At 36.8% G+C, this 25,079-nt stretch overlaps 3 protein-coding genes and 1 long non-coding RNA gene across 5 annotated transcripts; 3 read left to right on the top strand and 1 right to left on the bottom strand.

The window, feature by feature from the left end:
- The first annotated feature begins 12 nt into the window (after positions 1–12).
- exp (expansion) lies at positions 13–9,969 on the top strand. Of its 2 annotated transcripts, XM_033465446.2 has the most exons (10): positions 13–303; positions 419–548; positions 6,735–6,868; positions 7,053–7,210; positions 7,525–7,756; positions 8,156–8,354; positions 8,431–8,669; positions 8,821–8,911; positions 9,022–9,240; positions 9,502–9,969. In XM_033465446.2, the coding sequence occupies exons 3-10, from the start codon at positions 6,758–6,760 to the stop codon at positions 9,615–9,617; spliced, it is 1,365 nt and encodes a 454-aa protein (XP_033321337.1). In that variant the 5' UTR covers positions 13–303; positions 419–548; positions 6,735–6,757; the 3' UTR covers positions 9,618–9,969. The 2 variants fall into 2 exon arrangements, with proteins under 2 accessions (XP_033321337.1, XP_076380328.1); XM_076524213.1 differs by having other exon boundaries at positions 13–548.
- Positions 9,970–10,103: 134 nt separating this feature from the next.
- Positions 10,104–12,606, bottom strand: LOC117217669 (uncharacterized). Its single transcript, XM_033465448.2, has 6 exons — positions 12,215–12,606; positions 11,740–11,895; positions 11,256–11,517; positions 11,059–11,169; positions 10,622–10,978; positions 10,104–10,530 (listed from the first exon to the last, which is right to left on the bottom strand). The coding sequence occupies exons 1-6, from the start codon at positions 12,377–12,379 to the stop codon at positions 10,307–10,309; spliced, it is 1,275 nt and encodes a 424-aa protein (XP_033321339.1). The 5' UTR covers positions 12,380–12,606; the 3' UTR covers positions 10,104–10,306.
- Positions 12,607–14,336: 1,730 nt separating this feature from the next.
- LOC117217666 (uncharacterized) lies at positions 14,337–15,184 on the top strand. Its single transcript, XR_004489611.2, has 3 exons — positions 14,337–14,631; positions 14,721–14,816; positions 15,008–15,184. It is a non-coding gene; the product is annotated as an uncharacterized LOC117217666 (long non-coding RNA).
- Positions 15,185–16,900: 1,716 nt separating this feature from the next.
- LOC117217667 (glycerate kinase) lies at positions 16,901–24,874 on the top strand. The gene is made up of 4 exons (XM_033465445.2): positions 16,901–17,328; positions 17,777–18,338; positions 19,369–20,240; positions 22,958–24,874. The coding sequence occupies exons 1-4, from the start codon at positions 17,062–17,064 to the stop codon at positions 23,312–23,314; spliced, it is 2,058 nt and encodes a 685-aa protein (XP_033321336.1). The 5' UTR covers positions 16,901–17,061; the 3' UTR covers positions 23,315–24,874.
- Positions 24,875–25,079: the final 205 nt, after the last annotated feature.

The following is a 25,079-nucleotide window of genomic DNA, read 5'->3' as shown; positions in this document are numbered from 1 at the left end:
ACATTTGAGTTGAAACAAGCGGCAACTTTAGTAAGGGTTTTTACATATATGTATGTAGATTTATTATTAGTGAATTATGGAAAGTACTACTTCGTTTGTTGCGTGAAGCGTTGTTCTAACCCATCGCAACAGCTGGCCCAATTTTGACGTCACAGAGCTCATCTAAAGTCAGAGAGTGGTCCACGAGGAGGTGACTATCGCGCATGTGCAGCTTTCGTCCTCGACTTTTCTCGAGGACAGCGCATGCGTTCACCAAGATGGCGGTTGGGTTCTCACTCTCCAGTAGGCAAGGCTCTTTCAAAGGTGCGCCATATTAAAAAGCGACAGAAATAATTCGCTGATTTTCGAGCTGGTCGGCACATGTGGATACGCATTGAAAAATCGCGGTCTACGGCTCATTTCGTTTTTCGTTGTGTAGTTGACGGTCTGCGCGCGTGAATTCGACGGTTTCAGGAAGTGAATTATGGGTAACGGAGAAGACGCGAGTGCCTTTGACGTTTGCGAACCATATTGAAAGGCATTTGGAGGAGTTTCGTTACCAAAGAGAGGTATGCCAATTAACAAAACAATAATATGTTCTTCTGTCGTATTTTAACAGAGTACCGAGTATCGTTACGATGATAATTTGAATATCGTGGCCGAACGCCGACCGCTATCGTATCGGTGATTTGAATGCTGGCCCGCACGAATATTATTTCGTTATTCTGAAATTAATTATAAAAAAAGTTAACATTTTCAGCGAAACCTTCTGTTGTACTTCTTCATTTCAAAGTTGATAATCTACTTTAATAATTGACGAGTATTATGATCGGCACTGCGAAAAATGTTTCGGATTTTTTTTAATAATTGCACTGTACCTAAAATGGTATCGCATATGGGATAGGTTCATATATGCGGATGTCTTCATCTTTGTCATTTTTTTTCATGAAACATTTGTTGTTTCGCATCTATGAAAATGCAAGGAGAAATGATCTCAATGTTATAATACTGTATAGTGATTGACCGAAGATCGATGTCGTTGCTTTCGTGTTTTAATAAACGAAAATGGTCAAATTCGTGAGAATACAATATAGGCACACAAAAAATTAACTTTTAGAAAGATTTAGGGGAATAAATGTTTCTCTGGGATCTAAAAATACTCTTTGCCCGAAGGTTTTAGATTATTTGATCATTTATGAAAGTGAAAGTGAGCTGGAATCGAAGAGATATTTTCATAGTAATAATAGTGACACTGATAATGGCGGTACTATTATTTATAATATAACATTATATAGTAGTGCAAGATGTATTTATTAATAATTAAATGATGAAATGATATTTAATAAATGAAACTATGTCATTTCAATTATAAAATGTGTTGTAGAATATCGATATAATGGTTAATATTATTATTGTTTTTATTACTAACAAGGAATTGCTTATTTAACTTTGTAAACTCGATATATTCATGAATAAAAGTTTGATGTTTTCTGTTTCAAATTGCAAATCAGATTTTATATTGTTATCAATATTTTCAAGTTAATATAAGCAATTTTTAATACAGCGATATCGTCTAGTGCAGAGATAAAGAGAATAATAGAAATTGATAACTAAATTTGGATAATCATAAATGATTGCAATATTTGTAATCACACATTAGAAAATTTGATAAAAATGCGATATGTAATTCCATCCGCAATGTTACGCTGTTGCACAAGTCGATCGTATGTTATTAAAATAAATAATATACATTTCTTTTTATTTCTGTAATAGATGCTGCAAGAAAGTACATAGTTTTAGGTGTTAGTTTGTGCGAGTTACGCGTTTTTTAATCAACTTTGATTCGACATTTGTGCGAACTCTATATCGTGGATTTCGTTCGGGGAGGGAGATTTCAACGTCGTTGACTTGCACAAGCGATGTCACGAGCGTATACGTGTACACCTCAAGGCTGTTCACATGTTTTAATTGTCCAAATAACTCGAAACTTGTTAGAATACGCAGATAATCTTCTTCTTAATGCGTTCTCACAATATTGTAAAGAAAAAACTAAATAATATTCATATTAAAGTCACATTTTTAGCAATATTTGTTTCAAAGTTAAAATTTGTGAATTGCTCGAATCTCATCATTACTTGTACCTAGGAGAAGTTTATGAATCAGTAAAAATTCAAAATAAATATTCCCCCAGGGTTTTATTCTTTTTTCGTTTTTAAGAGGAGGTAAATTCGTGTCTTTCTTCAAGTTACTGAATGTATTTCCAGGATTGTTACCTTTAATATGCATCTTAGATTTTGTTAAGAATACCAACGCTCGCCAACAATCGGATTTTATAAATTTGATCATAGCATACAAACGTGTCCTGAGTTACGTAAATAATTAAGTTCCTTGAGTCATACGGATTCTATTCAGTTACTCAATACTTTTCGCATCTCGAGATCCTTGTGAATTACTCACGCGATCGAATTGCATGAAATGATCCGTAGAAATTCCGTTTTCGAATCGTGTGAACCATCAAGGTCGCCGAAGTTTTCTCCGATCGTGCGTGACCTTTTCGAGTCAACTGGAAATCGGAGTATTTCGAACATATTTCAAATTAATCAATCAACGAAGTCATCTTAAATTGTTCCGAGGGTTACTCGAGATTTCTTTCACTTGCATGACAAAATCTTGCATAGAGATACGCCAAAGAAAGGTAGGATTGTCCACGTATTTTCGTGACATAGAGGACCCTCTATATTTACGACCGTGTTTCAAGTTATACGAATCATCGAGCTATCCAAGTCGTCATCGTCGACGACGGGCTACTCGAAAATATTCGAGTACTCGGCCATCATTAATATGCATGCATGCACGGCTGCGCAAGACGCGTACGAACTTTTAAATGGAGCTACATTTGTATTCAATTCATGCACGGTTTACAGCACAGGCGTTCCTTCCCTTAGAGCGCGGTCACATAAGTGTTTTTATAACGGACGTTGCAACAATTATATACGAGCTTATTCACACGAACCTCGAGTTCACGTCTGTTCACGACGGTCTTTAACACTTTGACTGCTGTCGCCTGCATGCGATTTCACTGTTATCAGCTGCAGTTACGCGAAGGTGGCTTGCCCTTTCAGCAATTATTTACCATTATTGCAATAATATTTTAAATAATAATGGAATTATCAAAGGCACACAAGGAATAAAATTTCGGTCGGAAAGACTGAATTTGGGATTTATCTTTTCTATTTTTCTTTTTAATTCCAAGAGGTAAAGTTGAGTAGAAGATACGTGTTTACATGTATAATAAAGGGTCTTTATAAACAGAGGCGTAACTTCAAGAGAAACACAGTTCGTCTAAATTGAAATTTTTCTCACACGAATACTCGGAACGATGATATACGAATGTAGTAAAGAAATGAAAAGTTGCTATCAAAACCATCGTGCTATAAAAAAAAATTCAGAAAGTGTGCTATTTTCGCAAGGGTTCATTTATGCTGCTGCTCAAGCAGCTAGGAAAATCTGTCGGAGAAAAAAATGTTCGAAATCTCTCGCGAATCCACACGCAACCCAAGTGTAGAGAGATGTTACGGCTGCAACAGCCTCGCAACTGTGCACCGGATACCCTCGATTGTGGTTTACTCCTGATTCGTGACAATATCCAAATTTCTAGATACGTTCGACGAACATCGACATCAAATATCGTCTTGTACATCGTGTCGCACGATAAGAATCTTAGGAATTTCATACACGAAGCCGACACACCTAACGCGACGAGATATTTCGTGTCGTCAATTCGAAAGCTACTTTTCGTTAACGCGAACGGAAGCGCGGGATCGAACACTTTAACACGTTGACCTGCTGAACTTTATTAAACCGTGTGCAATAACGTTACATCACGTCCTATTTGTTAGACAGTTTCTTACAATTTTCTTTGATTGTTTTATTCTTTTTAATTATTTTTTTTATTGTTGTTTTTGTTGTGCTTTTATGGATACACTTGTTCTTTCTTTTTTGTATCTGCATTCAACTTTTCTCGTGTTCGATTTACTTACAGGATCTTAATAGCTCGTCACTTATTTTTGTATGACTACTGTAATTCTGTGTTTCTTTCGTGTTTCATCTAGTATTTGTTACGACCTTTACCGTAATATACCACCACTTGTCACGGTGATATACAATAAATGAGCTATTGTCATTCAAAGAAGTCGTCGAGTAATTGGTTTAGAGTGTTATAGGATTAGAGTATCCGGTCAACAGTGTGCGCATTCTTTTGAAAATGACTCGTGAAATTTAGGCTATTCAGTTACATGTTGCAGAATTCATTTGGCCGGTGTCTGAACAGCCGTTTCTACTCTGTCTCGATTTCTAATTTCATTAATGAATTGATGATAGATAGCTTCGATACTATGTATCGCGTGGAATCTCATCGCAAGCTTGATAATTTGCACGCATTTTTCATGCACTCTGTAACAGATTTTAGTGGCACGTCCTTCTCAATTAGAAGGAGAAATCCGGGTGATTTAGGTTGAGTAACGCGGTTGAATCTCTCTGTCATCGTTTCAATCATGACTAATCAGGTTCAAGGTTCTCTTATCATAGATCATTGAGTTCCTCCATGCATCAGCCGCATGATTATGTAAAAGTAAATACGATGTTTCATGCAGAAGGTTCAAGGTAACTCGAAGCAAAAGAAAAACATTGCATCTCTATCCGAAATCGTTTGCTACGAATTTCATTTATTTAAATAGCTCTGACACAGTCGCGCGTTACGATTGATTTATTATCTTCTAATTATTTAATTAGGAGAAATCGGAATGTAACAGTAGAGACTTATTAATTGTTATAAGAACGTTGAGATAGGCTACGATTATTTAATAAGGAATAATTTTTTATCGAGAAAAAAATTAAATACTTTCCACAGCGGTAATAGTAGTTGATATTTAACGATATTTTAACTCGTTTTAACTGCAAGGAAATAGTATCACACATCAATGCAACATTCTGCCACATCTGAAATCCAGTTTGTTGCGCCATTAAATGACCCATTAAAACAGACCTGTTAAAGCCCACTCAGGTCGACATATACTTTCTCATTATAAAATAAATGTTTGTTATATACAATGCTCCAGCTACAAGAATATATTTATCTCTATCCGTGTTGTACATTTGACAATGATAAAAAGCATTAATTAAATATTAAGAATAGATAATATGTAAAATATTAATTACCGACTTCTTTAAAATAACACGAAACGAATTACCAACGGAACTATAAAAAATTATAAAATATTCTTACGGCGTGTTAAAGCTTTGGGAAGGATCGAGCTGTTCCAGCGTTCTAAAATTAAATGGCTCATTTAATGATACTAATTTCGAAGCATTTTTTTTCGATTTTCTCGGTGGCATGCCCTCGTCAAAGAAAAATTCTCGCAATGTAACCGAGCCGAGACGATGAAAAAGGGGATTCGATTCCGCGTCGAATTTCCCTGAAACTCTTGGCTTTCACTTCTCTCCGAAGAATGCGAAGGCTGAGCGCCGGCAGAGCCGTACCAACTGCCCCCTTCACCAGTCGCAATACGTTTAGAAAATTTTTCAACAACCCAGCCACTCTCGTTGGCCCGTTCGTTTCCCCTTCCATCGTTGATCCATGGCGGCGAGAGGCTGGCCGCTTCTCCAAATGGCGAATTATTAGCGGACTCCGAGTGCTTATGCATTTCCAGCATAAGCAAACACGCAAAATACAGGCTGGACTAAACGTCGGCTCACAATTTTCCAGAACCGCTGTTCAATCTTTCACACTATACCTGGACTTGCTCGTGGTCTTGCAGAACAGTTCGATTTTATTTAATTACAAATTACTTCTTGGAAATAACAAAGCAAAATGATCCGTACGACGAAGGTGCGACGAAGTAACGTTCAACAGAGGCTCGCTACTATTTCGTTTTCAGTTCAGTTTAGAACAAATGATTACGCGTCTTTGATACGAGAGAATTTCATACCACTGTTAAGAGGATCTGTGGTTACTCATTGGCACCGTCCGATAGTTGCAACACCTGCATGTATGTTATTTCTCCGAATTTCGATGAATCAGAGTGATCTCAACGAAGAAAGCACATTGCTTTTGGATGACAACGCGATATATCGCGTTCATATACAATTCTTTGGGAAACTTTGTAGCATGTTAAAATCCCTAGAAGAGAACTTAACTCTTGATTTCCACCATAGAATTATCATAATCATCTTAAAGTCGTAATAAAAACGTAAAAAATAAAAATGTTAATAGAGAAATCTGAAGAACGTCTGAAAAAAGATTCTGAAAAGAAACTAACAGGAACCGGGAGCGTATAATTTTGAACGAAAAATAAATAGCACACTTGCTGTATCGCAGAAAAGTTGGACGGTGAAAGTATGGGCAGTTTCAGTTTACCAGAAAAATTGAAATTATTTCCAGATAGATACTGTTACATAACGACGGCAACTTTCGATGGAAAAGGCACAAATCTTTGCCGCGGACTCATTGATCAGCGATTACGACTGCGTTTGTCTCTAATGATCGTAATCGACAGTCATTGAACTATCGGGAAAACAAGATTTGTTTAAACTCTCGACTAGGATTGATTGCGCTCTTCCTTATTTAACGTGGACTGTTTTCTTCCGCTTGCGAAATATTTCGTCAGGAATGTCTACCGTTTGTTTGTTATTTTTCGACGGTTTTCGGGAATCGATATAAATGGCATAAAGTAGAAAATGCTGTTCTTCTGGTGCAGGTTGACCATCGTTTGGTGGAAAAATGGTATCGAGACGGAAAATTCTGTCTCGATCGAGGGACAATCTTGTCGAATCACAGTACGAGGAACAGGACGAAGAGGACGTGTGGTATAATCTTGATAAACTTTACAAGGTGAACAATTAAAATTCTCTAAGTTCGTTGTACGCGGTTCAATGACTTTATTGCAAAACATAGGCTAAAAGTATATCCTGGTTAGGTTTACTATGCTCGTAGAGAAAATTCGGATTAACGCTGATTAATGCTGTCATAGTGTAAGTCTTGTAATAATAGCAAATCGTTGTCACTTTCGTTTCAGGATCACATACAAGAAGTGCTGGACAAATGGAATCAGATCGACGACGAAATTTGGGCCAAGGTGATAGTTTTCGAAAGGAATCGAAGGGTAGCAAAAGCATACGCCAGGGCACCGGTTCTCACGATTAACGGATCGAATGACGGCTTCGATGGATTCAGGTAAAACCACGCGATTCACGCGAATCAAAATATCTATTAATAAAATCTAAAGTGAAAGTGAAACGACAGTGTTTCCCTTTTTCTGGTTTCGAAGTTCGGCGATTGCAAAGAAGGGAAAAGATTTTAGATTAGTGCAACACAATGTTCGCAAAGATTATATTCCTAAATGATGTTAAACTATCTAAGGAAGGAAAAATTCATGAATAGGAAACGAGATATTTTCATAGAAGTATTTTAGAAACTATGAAAAAATGTTGAAAATATTTCGATGTAAGTTCGAATTTTATAAAAGTGTTCGTTTTTTGGAAATTTAGGATAGGACTATGCGGTTTCGAGAACCCGATGAGAGACGTGAAAACAGAGGAGGCGAAGAAGCACATAAATCAAGGTGTAAAAATCAAGATGGACGAGCAGGGGAATATCCTAATAAAAAGGCTGTGTAAAAATAACGTTTACATAAAGCCTACAAGTCAGGAAGACAACGCAATTGGAGCAGAAATCGCACGGAATTCTCAAGGAGCGTTAGAACACGAGAAGCCAGGGAAAGTAAGTATTCTACGAGTCCGTATCGTTTCAACTTGCGCGCCATTTTTCGTTTTTCTTTGATCTTTTACGATCCACGAAATTGTTCTCCACTTAAAATAACAATATAAGACTTCCCAGTCTCGTAACGTTTTTCTTCGTAAAGAAAGCACTGAGAACTGGACTGTAATAATTGCCATTTCACTTATTACTTTCATCGTTGTCATTTTTGTTGTAGCTGTTCACCCTTGACATTGAGAAGTCGATTCTTTTGGCAATAACTTTATTAATTTATTTTATATTCTTTGTCATTGCTGTACTTACTGTATTTTTCAAAAAAGAAAGATTCTTCAGCAGTGAATAATATTCAATCCTACATTTGCTATTTCACTTTATTATACTATATTTTATATTTTTTACTAGGTGTTCGACATGAACAAATTCCAAACGAACCTGTCCCGAGAAACTCGGAGGGCCTACCCCGACAGAAGGAGATTAGAAATGCAATGTTTGAGTGCTATCGTTTTTGTTAGAACCGAAGCAGACCTCCTTCAGTGTCCTGTTTGGGTTCTTATTGTTAATGTCGTTGGTCTGGATATGTTAAAATCCAAGTTACCACCAGGTAAGATATCAAAACGACATCATTTTATTTTTATTGTCACCGTCGATAGAAAACTGATTAATATTATATAAATTAGTTTTAGCACTACAAAGGCCTGTAGACATAAAGAACAGGCCGAGGATACCGATTCCCGACGAAGATCCTTACAGCGTAGCGGGAGTATCATCCTCTATAGGAGTCTCGGAGGCCTTCCAGCAGGATCGAGAAACTCGAGAACAGATTTACGCTCAATCGACAAGTTGTCGACAAAGAAGAGCCGAAAGACCACCGAAACTGCCACCCAGAGAGAATCTCTACAGCCACGATATACCTAAAGTACTTCATCCCTTTCAAGAATGTTTTGTATTGCTAAAGATTGTAATCTTAAAAATTCACGATCATTACAAATCATAAATTGTAGAATTTGTCAGCAGAAGATTACTGAAATTAACTTGCACGGATAGTAATTGTTCTTCTTTCATTTTAGCCTGATTACGACGACATAGAAGATGACTATGCCAGAAAACCAGTCATAGCAAATGAAGAAAAGAGAAGAGGCGATGATAAGAAGAAATACGGTAATGTTTACCAATTTGTGAACCATTTTAAGACAAAGATAATTATACATGTCAGTGTAGTGATTAAAATGAGTATATACAATTTAACAAACGTTATTTTTCGTTTACAGACGATCCGTATTATTGCGGATTACGAGCTCGTGTTCCTAACTTTGTCAAAATGGCGAAGAATAGTAAAGTCTCGACGAGAGGCTACGCCAGACCTCCACAGGCTCCCACTTATGCTGCAACAGGATATGGGAGCAGTCAGTCTTCACAAATATATGGCCATTTACCTGGGAATCGACCACCAATTATGTATCATGCAAGAAGTTTTGAAAGTGGACTTGGTATTATACATTTTATGAAACAGAAATTTTGACCAAAGCCATTATCAAATTAATTCACAAAAGTTTAATATTATTTTGGCTGGCTTTTTTACCTAGAAGAACATAGTTTTAATTTATTATTGGACCTCAAGGGTACACACACTGTAACGGCTTAACGATTTAATATAATAATTTTGTATAGAGTGAAGTCAACAATGGCACTTACAATAATTATTTACTATGCGATAGGAATAAATACTAATATTGTTTGTTGCATTGCAGATTCTGACGGTAGAAACGAATCACCATATAATCATATATATGGAAGATTTCCATTACCGACTAGAGGTGTAATGCCTCCTCAGCCTAGAGCAATGTACATCGGAGAATGGGATTGAAAGTGAAGAACAATTGATCAAAAGAAAGCGTATAAATGAGTGGACAACAAATAAGTCAGGGGCAAAAGATGACAACGTTTTCGGAACACCATGTAATAAGGACAAATAGAAGAAACATACAGATCACGTGAAAAGAAGATGATAAGATAAAGGATGATGAAAGGATTTAAAAATTGGAGTGAAGATTATATGTCAGCAAGTAATAATTAAGAGCAGAAAAGATTGAAGTAAAAGAAAAGAGAAGAAAACATAAAAAGGGAGAACTAATCTTCCGTTTGTACCTATAAACTGTATATTGTTAATGTACTACATAAAATACTCAAATTTTTATCGCAATAAAATTGTAGAACAATGTGTACTTTTATTTACGAACTATTCCTATTTCCTATTTAATAGGAAAATATAAAAATAATTTAAATAGAAGTACAGTAAAAAATATGTTAATGTAAACGCAGTGCATAAGGATATAAAAGACAATACAGAACATCGTATAAAATGTGGTGTTATTTGTAACATATTCCAAGATTTGTATATAATGAAGAAAAAGAGTATTTTGCTTGTAAAGATAAAAAAAGATGTTGAATGTTCTGAAATGATTTGAGAATTTGTTCTTGTCCTTATCCCTGAAGATAATACGAAACACTTGTTGCTTACGTAATTGAAAAATTAATCTATTACGGATGTTACTCTCATTTGTCCGATAATCCAACTGCAACACTGTTAAATTTCTCTCCAGGAATTTTTGATTTTAATACATTTATTGCATAATCTACAACTGGTTTGTCATTTGTTTTCAAGATTTTTATAATCTCATCCGTGGTGGCAACCTTTGCTACTTCGACCCAATAGCTCTCAAGATACTTCAACAGTTCTTCCATCGTTTCCTCAGAATCTTCGCTTTCCTCTTTCATTACTGAAAATTTTTACAAAATATGTATACAATCCGTATAGACAATTTCTAAATTTTACTAGGAATTCATATCTCTTTTATATGAATTATTCACCTGTGTTAATGCTAAAAATAATTCTAAGAATTGTATCATCTATATCATCTGCAGACTCTGCTCTTAAAAATCCTTTCCATCGAAAATCGAGAATCATTTCTGCACATCTGTGGACACAAGAGGCCTTAGTCTCATCTAGGGGAAACAGATTCCATGGATCTATAAAATTTGATAAGATTCTTCGTGCAATTTCTATCGTTCGTGTAAGATTGTCATCTTGCAAAATTTCTTGATGAATTTGGGGTCCTTTTCGTAGATTGGAAAACAACTCTAACCAATCTTCAAGATACTTTAAGGTGGGAGCGGAATAGGAAGCTTCGTCTTGAGGAAGAACTTCTTCAAATGATTCTAACATGCCTATAAATTTGTTATGAGAAGAAGAATTAAGTTCCTCATTTTTTGAAACTAAAATTAAAAAATATATGCTACTTTAATACCTGGAAGAAAACTAGATGACTCAAATAGTTCATCTAATAATGTCTTTCCATTCGGAAGATCAATTTCTGCCAAAGAACGTAGAAAGCTTGTTGTTGCAATTAGGAGCTCCTCTATAATAAATCAGTAGGCAATTATGAACAAATTTTCTAATTTTGAATATTAACTATAATATTAATAATTTAATATTTGTACCTACCATTTGTAGAACTTTTTAAGATAAAGGGAATTACTTCTCTCAAGTAGGTTGAATTTCTTAAATTCACTCTCCATTGCGAATCTGAATTGTTTTGAATGCTCCAAAGTGCGGAACGTAACAACCGAAGAATTTGTACCAATGTAGCACTGTCTTCGGAGAACAGATGCCGAAGAATTGTTTCAAGGAGTTCTTCTTTTGTTCCTAATGTATCGAGTGCAGAAGGTTCACAAGTCATATTTCCAATTATTCCCAAAATCATTTCCTACAAATAATATAAACCATTTTGTTAGCATTGAAGAAAAGTATTAGTAAAAAGATATTTTTGTTTAAAAAGAAGGGGTATACAAAATGGACAAATACTTTAAAAGGAATTAATGTATCAGGAGGATTTTATGGAATTAACTCAAGGAATGTTTCATGACCATTTTATTGAATAAGTAAAATACAGATTTAATAAATAGAATAATCTTAAAATAAATTGTACCGTTAATCTTGGCTCTTCAGAAGATTTCAATGAAAATTCTGCAATTTTATAAAAATCATTGTCCAGAAGAAATTGAACAACATCTTTGTCAGTAGTTATATCCCACAGTGTACACAGATCGGCTTCCAGTTTTTCATTCCAGCCATTTTCAGGAATCTTTAAGATATATTATAATTGGAATTATTTAAAATATATAATACTAATATAAGATCTTGTTAATATTCATGAGATATAACTTTTAAAAATATTATCTATTTTAAAAAGTAGTGTCAAGCAATAGTTACGCATGAGCATTGAAATTATCTTATGTACTAAAATAATACATCAAACATAGATGTTAAGATCAATTGTGCCACTGTGTTTTGGTCAGTATGATGTAATGAATTTTTAGATTTTCTTTTCTTGTAAGATAGATAGATCAATAAATGATTGGAGGTAAAGTTGCAAACTGTGATACAAAAATTATTAGTATTACCTTTGATATTGAAAGCAAAACATTGATTATCCATTTACCACTGTAAAGGGTACTTCCCACGGTATCTCCTTTCAATTTTTCTATTTCACTTTCCTCGATATCCTGGGCTTCCAAAACGACACTTGGTTCCACTTTATCGTTCTCGTTTTCCTGAACCTCGCTCATTTTACGTATTAACAAGTACACTACCTCTGTTTACAAATACTTTTGCACAATTAGAATTGAAACCGTGTAACAACTATTTAATTTAATAGAGATATAAAACGAACATCGAGCAAGATTGCGAAAACAAAATCCTTTAACGGATTATTCGCGAATTTTCAGTTCGAACTTGGCACAGCTGATTAGTGTATACGAAGATAACCTAACCTACTCCAAATCCCAATACTGATTCAGCTACCTGTTTTTTTTACGTTTCATTTTATGAATATTCACGAAATTAAATCTATTATTTGCAAAAAGAATTTTTTTATTTTAGTTTCTCTCGTATTTTGTAAAGATTATTTTGCAAATTCAAAATTGTATCGATAGCTTGATATCGTAATGGGTGTTTATCGAAATAATCGATGCTTTGATTGCGATAATCGATTTAAATTCAAAACATCACAATTTGAATTCAAATATAAACTGCATATTAGGCTTCATGGTTTTTTGGTCTTTAATTCGCTAACACTTCTTGCTAAGTGAATCGTGAAAAGTATATGTATATGTATTAAAAATGATATGAAATCTGAAATCTCTGATCGAAAGAACTTATGCTTCTTGCACAGATTTAGGATCCGTACAGACATTGCATGCAATGCTTTTTTTGTCTCAGAGTCTGAATTACCGATTCTGTAGAAAATGCTGTAGTACGATAACGGCCTAAATGCGTGTCTGAGATGGCTAAATTTACAGCATTGGCAGCTTTTAAAAGTACATTGTTGCCACGATATATCCCTGCTTGTCGGCGACAGCACAGATTTGGAATCTGTACAAGCGACATTTTTTATTTGATATGCTTATATTAAACAATCATATGGCTATTTCGTTGATTTGTTAAAAAATCCATTTATAATTTTTTATATATGTATATTAAATTGTTACAAATTTTGAAAAATTTAATTCAATATAAGTACCCGTGTATTAAGAAGTACGCGGGTTAATACACGTATATATTAACTACACGTGCCCACGTGTATTCAGGTAGATGTGAAATAGGGACCTCTGGTTCCGAGTAACGCGAGCCAAGGGGTGGGGTCGCACGATCTATCTGGTCTACCCTACCTGAACGTGAGCCCCCCTCCCCACCTTCTGCCGCATGCGCCGTCACGCGCGGTAATTCAATACATCTTTCTGGTCTTGTTATTAACAACTTTAACATTAAATATCTCAAAAACTCTAAGCCGTCTGCATCCAAAACCGAGTATATCATTGCATTCAGCTTTACAAGCTCTATCACCCTGCAAAATCTCATCAAAAAGTGAGTATCATCCCTGGGGACCTCTCCTTGTTCGTATCTCTAACAAACGGAATTGTTATAAATATTAAGAAGCTAGAAATAATAAATATTAATGGAAGGAGTTCATTATATGTATCGATAATATAATATAATATAATATAATATAATATAATATAATATAATATAATATAATGTAATGTAATGTAATGTAATGTAATGTAATATAATATAATATAATATAATATAATATAATATAATATAATATAATATAATATAATATAATATAATATAATATAATATAATATAATTTAATATAATATACTATGATATAATTATATGTATCTAATAACGTATCGATCTATTTGTGCAATTAAAATCGGTTTTTAATCTGAAGAAAGAAAAGTGGGCGATGAGCTAGTTTATTTTTCAAGAGTCGTATACGAGAAACGGGTTTCGACTCCAGACAAAATTGTGATTGTTGTATTCTACGCGTCGACTCGAGGTTGCCTGTTACCCGAATTAACTCGACGCTGCTATAATACGTCACGAGGATTATGAAAACGCAATGCTCGAAGAGCAGAATTTGATTACGAGTCGTCTTGTCGATAGAGTGGGGGAAGGGGACCGCGGGCCGTGAACACGAGTGCGTCATACTTTCGCTCATTCACTCGGTAGCCTCGGATCGCGAAGGGCGTGTTGACGTTATTTTCGGTCGATCAGTTTAACCTATCGCTGTTCGGAAAATTGTATTCTTGGGGTATTATATCGTTGAGATGTTCAGTCAGTACGTCTATTCGAACGCTGAAGTATTTAATTTGCTAGCATATTTGGTCGTCGAGAATTGAACTGAATCGAAGCTCAGATTTTCCTTGAAAATTCTGTCGCATATACCCGTCGTGAGTTTCGCTGCTAATACCCGAACAAGTAACATCTAAGAAGGAAAGAATCAGTTACGTCAAACAAAGATCGCTACGTGGTACGTTGTAGTCCTTTCTCTACTCATCCTAATCTATTATCATATTGTCTTGCGATTGAATTTAATCGAATTTCGTGTTATTGTTACAGATCTTGAAATCGCATGCGGAACTGGGATCGGGAAGCAACGCGGTCAAGCTTCGTTCTGACTCCCTTTTGGGTCTCTGAAGCAGCAACCTCCTCGCGGTGAGACTCGGGCAGTCGGTATCATCCTCGGTCCATAAATGTTGCAAATTGCGAGGATGATACCGAGCTAATAGCTGCTAATTATGAATTCTTTTTGATATTGCAAAATAGAGTATCAAACTGTAACAAATGTGTTGTGTATGATTTTTAAATAATTAGATAAATTAAAGTGTGTGGATTTATATTTTCAGTTCAGGGCTCGGAACAAGATTTCGTCTGCAAATTGTTGAAATTGGTATTCCTCCGATCGGAGGTCCCGCAGGGAGGGGCCCGTGAGTGAGTACGGGGGGTAGCGTAAAACGGAATTTATAATTTCAATTATTTTTAATTATAGTTTGTAAGCTAATAAAACAATATAATAAGGAAAAGTTGGAAGAAGCGAATTTATTTCGAAAATTTATTTTGAACATGTAGTGTGAAAATGACATTTACTATAAGTAGTAACTTTTCCAGACGTAACATTATATTTATTATATTTAATTTTCTGTATAATGTGATAATATGTGAAATCTCTACGGTCAGTGTGTATACAAATTTAATCGCAATTTCAAATGATGTATAGAACTGAATATTCTGGTCACGTATATGAATATGGACACAACTGCTTGTAACTGCTAATCGTTCTCATACGTCCGAAAAAACAAACTAAAGGACTACTTGCATAAATAGGAAAATTACATATGCAGATATATGCAGACGCATACTGCCGATGAGCGAATAGGCATCCGACATAACCGCAACCCAAGATTCTTGGCATCTAGGTTTAGGTTGGTTTATTATATGTGTTATATATATATTTTAATAGATTTTCTTACATATGCTCTCTTATTATATCACATCGCATTATCACTTGATGTATTTTATGACTAGACGCTCTAATAAATTTTTCTGTACAACGTGGTAACAAAATATAATCTAGTATAATTTAGAGTTTTTGAGATCCACAATCTATTGGGAATCTGTATTATATTATATTTCACGTTAATAGTCCTACTTAGGCGCCACCTTATAAGCACCAGTATAACTAAACTTGTCAAATTTTTTGCTCTATATTATCGATATCATGAATTTTGACTACTTTAAATCAGCATCTTTCTCGATATTCATTGGTATCATTCGAAAGAGGAAGGTTCAATGCAGCGCGCGAATGTCACACTTTCATCGACAAAAATCATCCAATGGTATAAAACTAGTTGGATTCTACGGCTTCGGTTCAATCAATTTTTACCTTTCTTCCTAACACATATATTACCAAATATCTGCATAATTCTCGTAAAGTCTGACATTCGCGCAATGAATTTTTTTTTCCAATGAATGATATCAATATACATCGAAAAAAATGCTGATTTACGATAATTAAGTGTTACCTCGTACATTCATATTTTCGTCTCATTTTGTCGGTAACTGGTAAGGAAACCGTGAGATTGGTAGACAATATTATCAGCAGTTGATTTTGGCTAACAGTTCGAGTTTTTCGCCACTACGCTAAGCGGTGTTGTGCGTAGCCTCGGATAGAGCTTCGATATTTTGCCACGAGGGGCGCCACCAGTGCTAGATTTTAGTTTACTCAATCGATCACTAGGGCCAACAGTTTAAGCGTTTTACCACGTGGATTGGTGCTATAGGGACATTTGTAGACAACATGAAATACGTGCCAAAATGCACTTTGCTTCCTACGATTAAAAGTTGCAATATTCAATATTTGAACGTGAAATGAAAAATTCTATAATAATTGATCAGTTCTAACTCGGATATGCACAAATTTATTATAGGCATGTTTGGAATTTCTTCCGTGGTTGTCAATTATAAAATTGCCAATACATTTTCCAGACAAAACAGATTTCATTTATAATAAACAAAGTAAAGGCCTATAATTAAGACCTCGTATTCACTACACTTTTATTCATTACTTTTATAGAAATTGTGTTTTTTGCATGGTGTTATTGATGAAAAGTATAATATCAACTCTGCAATGATTTTTAATTGAAAAATATTGTATTATAATAATAAAAATATTGTATGTATAATTTTTGTATGCTTGAATCCAATGAAGTTGGTTGAAAGTTCTCGTCGTAAGACGAAATTTTAATAACCTTCACGCTGACACACGCTTAACATTTCCAGCCAATTTGAATAAAATGTATCTGCACTCTAACACCATGCCGGTTAAATAATAATCTAAAAATGTGGTACGTCTTCCATATGTCGCTGGAATAAAGTTCGATTCTAATACGCGGGTTAAGCGATGGCGAGGCCACCAAAGAAAAAGTTACCGCCGAGAAGACGAAAGCCGAAGGTTAAAGATCCGGAGAGGGAGGAAGAAACTAGGAAAAGGGTTGCAGCGATCGAGGCGAAGAGACAAAAGGTTATAGAAGAAGTTAAACAATCGTTGTACGAAAGACGAATGGACAAAATTGCAATAGAAAGGGGCCGTCTTGAGAAGGAAGAAAAATTTCGCGAGAAGGATGCAAGGGATGCCAAGAAAGAAGGGAGTGAAAAAATAATGTTACAGGTCTCCCGAGCCAGATTACATGCACTAACAATAGCAACTTCCTTAATAACATCCTAACGATTTTTTAGTCGTCCAGTCTTTCTTAACGCTACTTTCACCGATCTTTGGTATACAACTATTTTAACTAATTTTATAATCAAGAAGATTATAGAAAATTCTTCAATTGAAGAAAAGTGATTAAACTTAGCAAATAATTTTACATGAAATTTTTAAAAACCTTCTTGCAATCGCTTTGTTAAAAATAGCGTTAAATTATGTGTAAATGATTGCAAATGATTGCTACAATAATTGCAACAGACGAGAGCGTTTCAATGATATGAATATTTTGCGCACAATATGTATAGGCATTCTTGAATTTGTTTTCAATCTTTATACTGTCTTAAAATTGAGCTGCTCGCCTATCTCAAGACTAATCCTTCGCGTTGTTGACTTTTCTCCGCAAGGATAGATTCGCGACGACCTAAGCAGAGTCGTGGAGACGGGCATAAAGTGCGTGTACACATCCGTCATTATACCGGAAAAAGTGAAATACGACGGTAAATCGGTCCTGTCGATCAAGGGGGTGAAATACAAGGTGAAGAAAAACTTGCATATAGTGGGATGGGGCAAAGAAGCAATCACGATGAGCGCCGCGTTCGAACGGATCGTCGGCAGACAATTGAAAAAAGGATGGGTGATCGTGCCCCGTAAATCGATTTTCCGGATGTGGAGTTACCCGGAAGCGTTCCCAAGGTTGGACAGTGCCATTTCCTACGTCGAGGCCGGGACAAACGGGCTTCCGGACGAGAAGTCCGTCGCGACCACGAAGAAAATTCTTCACTACTGCAAGAAACTGAAAAGGAAGGATCTGCTAATCGTGATGCTATCGCAAGGAATCGACGATCTGCTCTGTTGCCCGCGGGAAGAAATTGGGCTCAGGGATAAACTTCGAGCATTAAACAGGCTGAAGATAGCCGAAGCAACTCCCGAGGAGATTAATACCGTAAGAAACAAGTTGTCTGCCATTCGAGGTAAATGATTCGAGGTTTTCATTTGCATACGCAATATTTGTGGCCGGTCATCATCTTACTCGCTCTGTCCATGCTAACTTTCGTATCTATAATCTTAGTTTCACGCACTCTCCTAAAATTTAATAATTTAATAGTATTCTCTAACTAATATTCTCCTCAATTCTCCCTAATCGACGCTTAGACTTTACACAAAAATCGAAAATTTGGGAAGAGTCGATGCGATTGACATAACCTTGACATAACCTTGCGGCTCGTTTTTATAGCTTCCGATTGTCAAGAACTATATTTTCGACCTATGTTTACTAAAGCTTTTTTACTCAGTACAATGTATCCTATATATGTATAATATTATTATATATATACAGGGTGTCCCAAAATTATGGTATTTCCAGGAAATGAGGGGTTTCTGAGGTCATTTGAAGTAACTTTTTCCTTAGCGAAAATGCGATCCGCGGTTTCGTTTACGAGTTATCGACGAAAAACAGCGACCAATAAGACGCGAGCTCGACTGGCGCGACGCGGCCGAGCCAATGAGCCGAACAGGGCTCCGACCGCTCGTTGGCTGGGCCGCGTCGCGCCAGTCGAGCTCGCCTCTCACTGTTTTCCGTCGATAACTCGTAAACGAAACCGCGGATATATATATTGAATATTATATTATATTATATCTCCATTATCGTTAATGATACGCGGAAATGCTTGAGGAACAAATTGTTTCGTTCGTAGGGACACATGTGGTGGTAGAAATCATTTTTTTGTAGAGGTCATATTTTTTGAGATTTCAAGGTCATCGATGTTTTTTCAAATGGGATTACATATTTCCATCACTATATCATGATAGCTAAGATCAAGACGAATCTAATAACCTATAATACCATGACCTTCATGTGACCTTGGGTACGAAAAATAAAGAAATTTTTAGACATGGACAATACGTTCATTGATACCAAATGCCATTAATATGTATATTATATATATATTAATTATATGATATTGAATGGTTTTTTTGAAAATCCTGTATACGTATCCACAGGAGGAGATCTAGCACGGTTCGCATACCCGGCCAGAGTGATCACTCTGATCACGTCGGACGTCTCCGCGGAGCCGATGTCGCAGCTTTCTGGCGGGCCGTGCGTGTACGACCCGAAGGGCGACGCGGCACTAAAAATTTTATCGAAGTACAGGGTGCTCGAGAAACTATCTCAGAGCGTGAGAGATCTCGTCGAGGAGACCGTCCCGTGGACGATGGCGGCGGACAAGCAAGTGACAGAGCAGAAAAAGTACAAGTTCGTCCACGAATACGTGATAGCCTGCAACGCGGACGCCATGGAATGCATGGCCGTGGAGGTTTTCAAGTTGGGCCTGTTCCCGGTGAAATTGAACTCCACTTGTTTCGGCGAGGTTCAGGAGTTCGCGCGAGAGTACGTGAAAATTACCTCGCTGATGATCCTGGCGGTCGAAGGGAAGATCAATATGCTGGACATGTATCTGGACATGAGGGAGAGCTCTGTCTGCCCGTTGACCGACAAGAAGGTGCACGAGATATTCCCAGCGAAAGACAAATGGGGTTTGGGGCTGTGCCTTTTGTTGGGCGGCCGGCAAACTGTCAATCTATGCCTTCATCCCGGCAAAGGCGGTCCCAATCACGAGCTAGCTCTATACTTTTCATTATATTGGTATATGAGCACGGAGCAATATCCAATTTTGAGGGAGTACACCGTCTGGTTCCTCGGCGGCAGCTCTTACGGGAAGGACGGCAATACCGACGCAGCTGGTGCTTTCGGCTATAAGAGCCTGGCTACTGATATTTATCCGGAATACGAAAAAGCGCTGAGCGCGTATAATACTGCTAACGCGAACTGGTGGAAACTTAAAGAGGAAAGACGAAACCCGCTCGCGATAGAGGTAAACAAATTTCACGTTTTTCATGCGTCCTATGCTGTAAGAATCGACGAGCCATTTCCATTCACGATAGAAAAGTGAAACCCTTTGCGCGCGAAGCTATTTTAACCTTTTAGGTACGGCTGAATTCTGCGCGAGGCTATTTCTCTGGACGGCAGAGTCTGATATGTACTGTACAGAGTCTGATACTGTATATACAGGGTGTCCCAAAAATGTCTCGCAATCCGAAAGTGGCGGGTTCGACGGGCCATTTGAAGCAACTTTTTCCTTTACAAAAATTTTCTCCGAGGCACCGTTGACGAGTTATTAACGAAAAACAGTGACCAATGAGAGGCGAGCTCAGCTGGCGCGAGGCGATCGAGCCAATGAGAGCGGAACTGGGCTTCGTGCGCTGGTTGGCTGGGCCGTCTCGCGTTAGCCGTACTCGATTCTTATTGGTCACTGTTTTTTTTTCGTTAATAACTCGTTAACGATGCCTCGGAGAACATTTTTGTAAAGGAGAAAGTTACTTCAAATGATCGTAGGAACCACACATCTCGATTTTACGTAGATGCAAAATGTATATTTTGCAATTGTATTATGACGATAATTATTGTATTAAATCGCGTATCTGTTTGTCCTGAACGAAATATATTTTCGATGCTGTTTCAACTCGCGTTGAAATTCAACAAGTACGCGTATTTTGTACGACGGAATACGGTTTTAGGGTAGTTCGTTGCGCCGTTGTTTTATGGTTGGTTAACAAAATTTCACGAGGATTATTTCGAAATGAGGTACCGTCATTACCTTTTTAACCGTCTCTGCTTCAGTGGCCATTAAACGAGCGGAACAAACGCGGCGCGCGTACAGAGTGATCGATTAAAAATTACATTCATTATTATATCCTCGTTACACCGCCCCTAACGCTTCGTTACATTTCTTTTTATTCCCTCGTTCGCACGTTTCTGCGCCGACGTCGAGACAGAGATGAACTAAAAAAAGATTCATCGACGCACTAATTTTCAATGTGGAACATTTTCTAATCGTCGCGTCGCTTTCATTAATTCAACGTCTCGAAATCGTCGCGTTTAACGTGGAACTTCGCGAGAATTGAATGGCGCGGTCGCAATTTCATATTAAATAAACGTAGAAATGTCGTTAGATACGGTTCTTAGGATGCGAATGTGACGTGATTGAATCCCATTGTACAATGGTTCGTGCTCAAGGAACGAAATGGAAGGTATCTTCTTTTAAAAGTGAATAATGTGGATTTCCGTTCTTTGGCTATCTCGGTCATCCGAACGAGCTTCCTTTGATTATTTTCTATGGATATATTACAAAGAACTGCAACGTTCCGTACTCGTGCGACACTGAAAACACCGACCAGCCGTGTCGTTATTCTTTTAGCACCGACCTTTCATCATAAATTGAAGACACCTTTGATGCTTTTGCGAATGAAACATTGTTATCACGGTTCCCTGAATTGTAAATTCCGAATCAATTTAGCTCTTAAATTCTTAGAAATTTATACTGAAATGATTTGATCGGATCGTCGAGGATGAAATTTGCAGGAAAGAAGGCAAAGTTGCTTGATAACTTACAAATATAAGGATTTATTTTATTCGTCAAAGTATGCTCCCATATTGTCCATACATTTTTGCCATTTGTGTATGTTTGCCATACATGTTTGCCGAGTGGTAGGTTGCTCAGGCCGGTGGTATAAAACCCTGGTGGACGAGAGTCAATGAATTCCTGGAAGGTCAGTTTTACAGCATTGTCGGAATTAAATTGTTTTCCTATTAAAAAGTTGTCCAAATTGCGGAAGAAGTGGTAGTCAGCAGGGTCTAGGTCTGGCGAGTATGGATGATGATGAAGGAGTTCCAACTCCAATTGCTGTAGTTTTGCCACAGTCATTTGTGCAGCGTGTGGTCTGGCGTTATTATGTAATAAGATAAGAGTCGATCTGTTGACCAATCCAGGCTGTTTTTCTTGAAGTTTTTGTATCATTTCGTTCAGTCGATTGCAGTATATTCCTGCTGTGATCGATGAGCCAGGTTTCATGAAATCATAATGGATCACATCTGCGCTAGACAGGTGTGATAACATTTGATTCTGGGCGACCTCGTGGCTCATTTGTGAGGTCAACATTACCTGTACGAAATTTGGCGAACCAATTTGATAGTGATTGTTGCGTAGTAACACTAGAGCCAACTAAACTATCGATGTTTCGCACGATCCGCGATGCTGTAGATCCACGTAAGAACTCCTACTTCATAATAGTACGAATTTCCGATCGTTTCATTTTCAACAAAATTAATTTTTAAGAAAAGTTTTCAATATTTTTTAGAGCTTACAATGATTTCTTTAAACAGGCAAGATGTGTAACTTTCCAACAAAAAATATAAGCTGTTAAAGTTGACAATATTATAATACAAATTTCATCCTTGCCAATCTAATAATTAACTATTTGCACTCGAGTGGCGACTTCGAGACGACGCTAAAAATTACTACGCTATTTTCAAAAGAATTTCTACATTATTATATTTTTCTGTATTCAATAAATTGTCGAATAATAGAAGCCTTCTATAAGCATAAACATTCAATTTCATATGTAAAAAGAAACAAATAAAAACAATCGTAACAAATGGAAATAATGTAGGTTAAAACAAATGTCTACATTTTTGGAGTTAAAATAGTCTCGAGTGCAAAGGGTTAACAGTAAAATATCATTCGTTTTTCAGCGAGCCCACAGAGAAATGGCTGATCTGAAAGTTGTGAAAGACCAATTCGAGTCTATTATGCCCGCGAGAGTCTTGGCACAAAACAATACGAACACGATGTTTTTGAGCATCAACGACGAAGACGAATTGTTGCTGCTGAAGACTGGCAATTATTATACTTTCACGAACGTTGGGGACCTCCATATCATACGAATCGTCCGTTTCCAGTGTAATTGTAACGGTGTTTGTCATGGACCGGAAGACAGGATATGCCTCGATGAAGAATGCCCTGTCAATCTTGCAATGACCCCTGGCGAACGAACGAAAACGCAGTACTGTTGCCAACTTGGTAAAGAGAAAGAAGTAACCGATCTGTGAAAACGAAAGTTAATCGACGCATTAATTCTCCGCTGAAATGTATTCGTATTTTAGACTGTACAAGGTGTCCCAAAAATGTCTCGCAATCCGAAAATGAGAGGATCCTGAGGTTATTTGAAGTAACTTTTTCCTTAGCAAAAATTCAATCCGCGGCTTTGTTTACGAGTTATTAACGAAAAACGTTGACCAACGAGAGGCGAGATCAACTGGCGCGTAGCGGCCGAGTCAATGAGCTTCGTGCGCTCGTTGGCTGGGTAGTCTCACACCATTCGAGCTCGCCTCTCATTGGTCACTGTTTTCCGTAAATAACTCGTAAATAAAGCCGCGGATTGTATTTTCGCTAAGGAAATAGTCACTTCAAACGATCTGAGGAATCCCCCATTTGCGGATTGCGAGACATTTTTGGGACACACTGTACATCCGTAAATTCTGAGCAAATACGACTTCAGTAATTTCTGTCGCATAAATGAATTTGTAACACAATATTCTTCGGTCTACGACGTTTCTAATATCTTCAATATACAGGGTGGTCCACCTAAATAAGGCTACCTAAATATCTCTTCTAATTATGGGGGTTCAAAAAATATTTTGTACGCTATTTGAACGATTTGAGAAAACCATCGTATTTCAAAAATATTTTTTGTATTGAATTGTGTAGCCGACGTAAAAATATGTTTAGTTATGTACATTACATGTCCTTGAAATGACCTTCGAGATCAAACATTATTTTTTTGAAATTGGAAACGACAAATTTTTGTCTATCGAGATTTTAGAGAGACGAAGACGTCGTTCGGGAATCTGTAAGTATAAATAAACATGTTATCACGAAATCCTATCACGAAATTTATAAGACTTTTTTACAAACCTATTTTTTGGTTCCACATTGATACATTTGGTTCCACATTGATACTCTTTCAAATGTTGCCCGTTCAAATCTCGTATTTACTACTTTCAAAAAAATGTTTGACTATCGTTCCATATGTATAGTAATGTCTCCCTAATTGACGCTCAGATAGTGCACAAAAATGGGCAATTCGGGAAGTGGAGACACGATTATTCGAGGCTTGCGGCTCGATTTTGTAGTTGTTGACAATCGGTAACTATAAAAACTCGTAAACTAAAATAATCGTATCTTCTCTTCCCAAATTGTCCATTTTTGTGTACAATCTGAGCGTCGATTAGGGAAAATTTACTGTAGTAGGAGCTTGTGGCACGCGGCCGAAATTTGTCGTTTCCATTTAATTTTTGATCTCGAAGGTCATTTCAAGGTGATATCTGAACGTATTTTTACATCAGTTACACGATGCAATAAGAAAAAATTATACAATTGTACGCAAAAAACCATCGATCACCTTGAAAACTTCGAGAAAAATAACCTTAGAAAAAAATCTTTTTTGCAATACGATAGTTTTTCCAAACCATCGAACCACTGAAATAGCAGAAAAATTTCTTTTTTTGTAGCCCCATAATTAGAGGAGATATTTAGGTGGCCTTATTTAGGTGGACCACCCTGTATAAGATATATCTCCAATGTACGAACAATAAAGAGTGCAGATCGAATTAACGTGTATCGAAGATCCTTGCGTTACCCTTAAACTTCCTTCGAGATCCGTCGTTTCTGCGAGATTCAACGTCCTTCGAAAAATACATTTCGCTTATATCCGGTGATGAATGCTCGAAGTCCATTTTCTGGAAAACGGTGCTTCTCGGACTGAATTTCGAGCGCATAGATAGAATTGAAGATTTATTCGAAACTCGCGCGGAC

This window comes from Megalopta genalis, chromosome 8 (genome assembly GCF_051020955.1).
Source record: "Megalopta genalis isolate 19385.01 chromosome 8, iyMegGena1_principal, whole genome shotgun sequence".
NCBI classification, from domain to species: domain Eukaryota; kingdom Metazoa; phylum Arthropoda; class Insecta; order Hymenoptera; family Halictidae; genus Megalopta; species Megalopta genalis.
The sequence above is the reverse complement of the archived record's forward strand: the minus strand, read 5'-3'. Positions and strand labels throughout refer to the sequence as shown.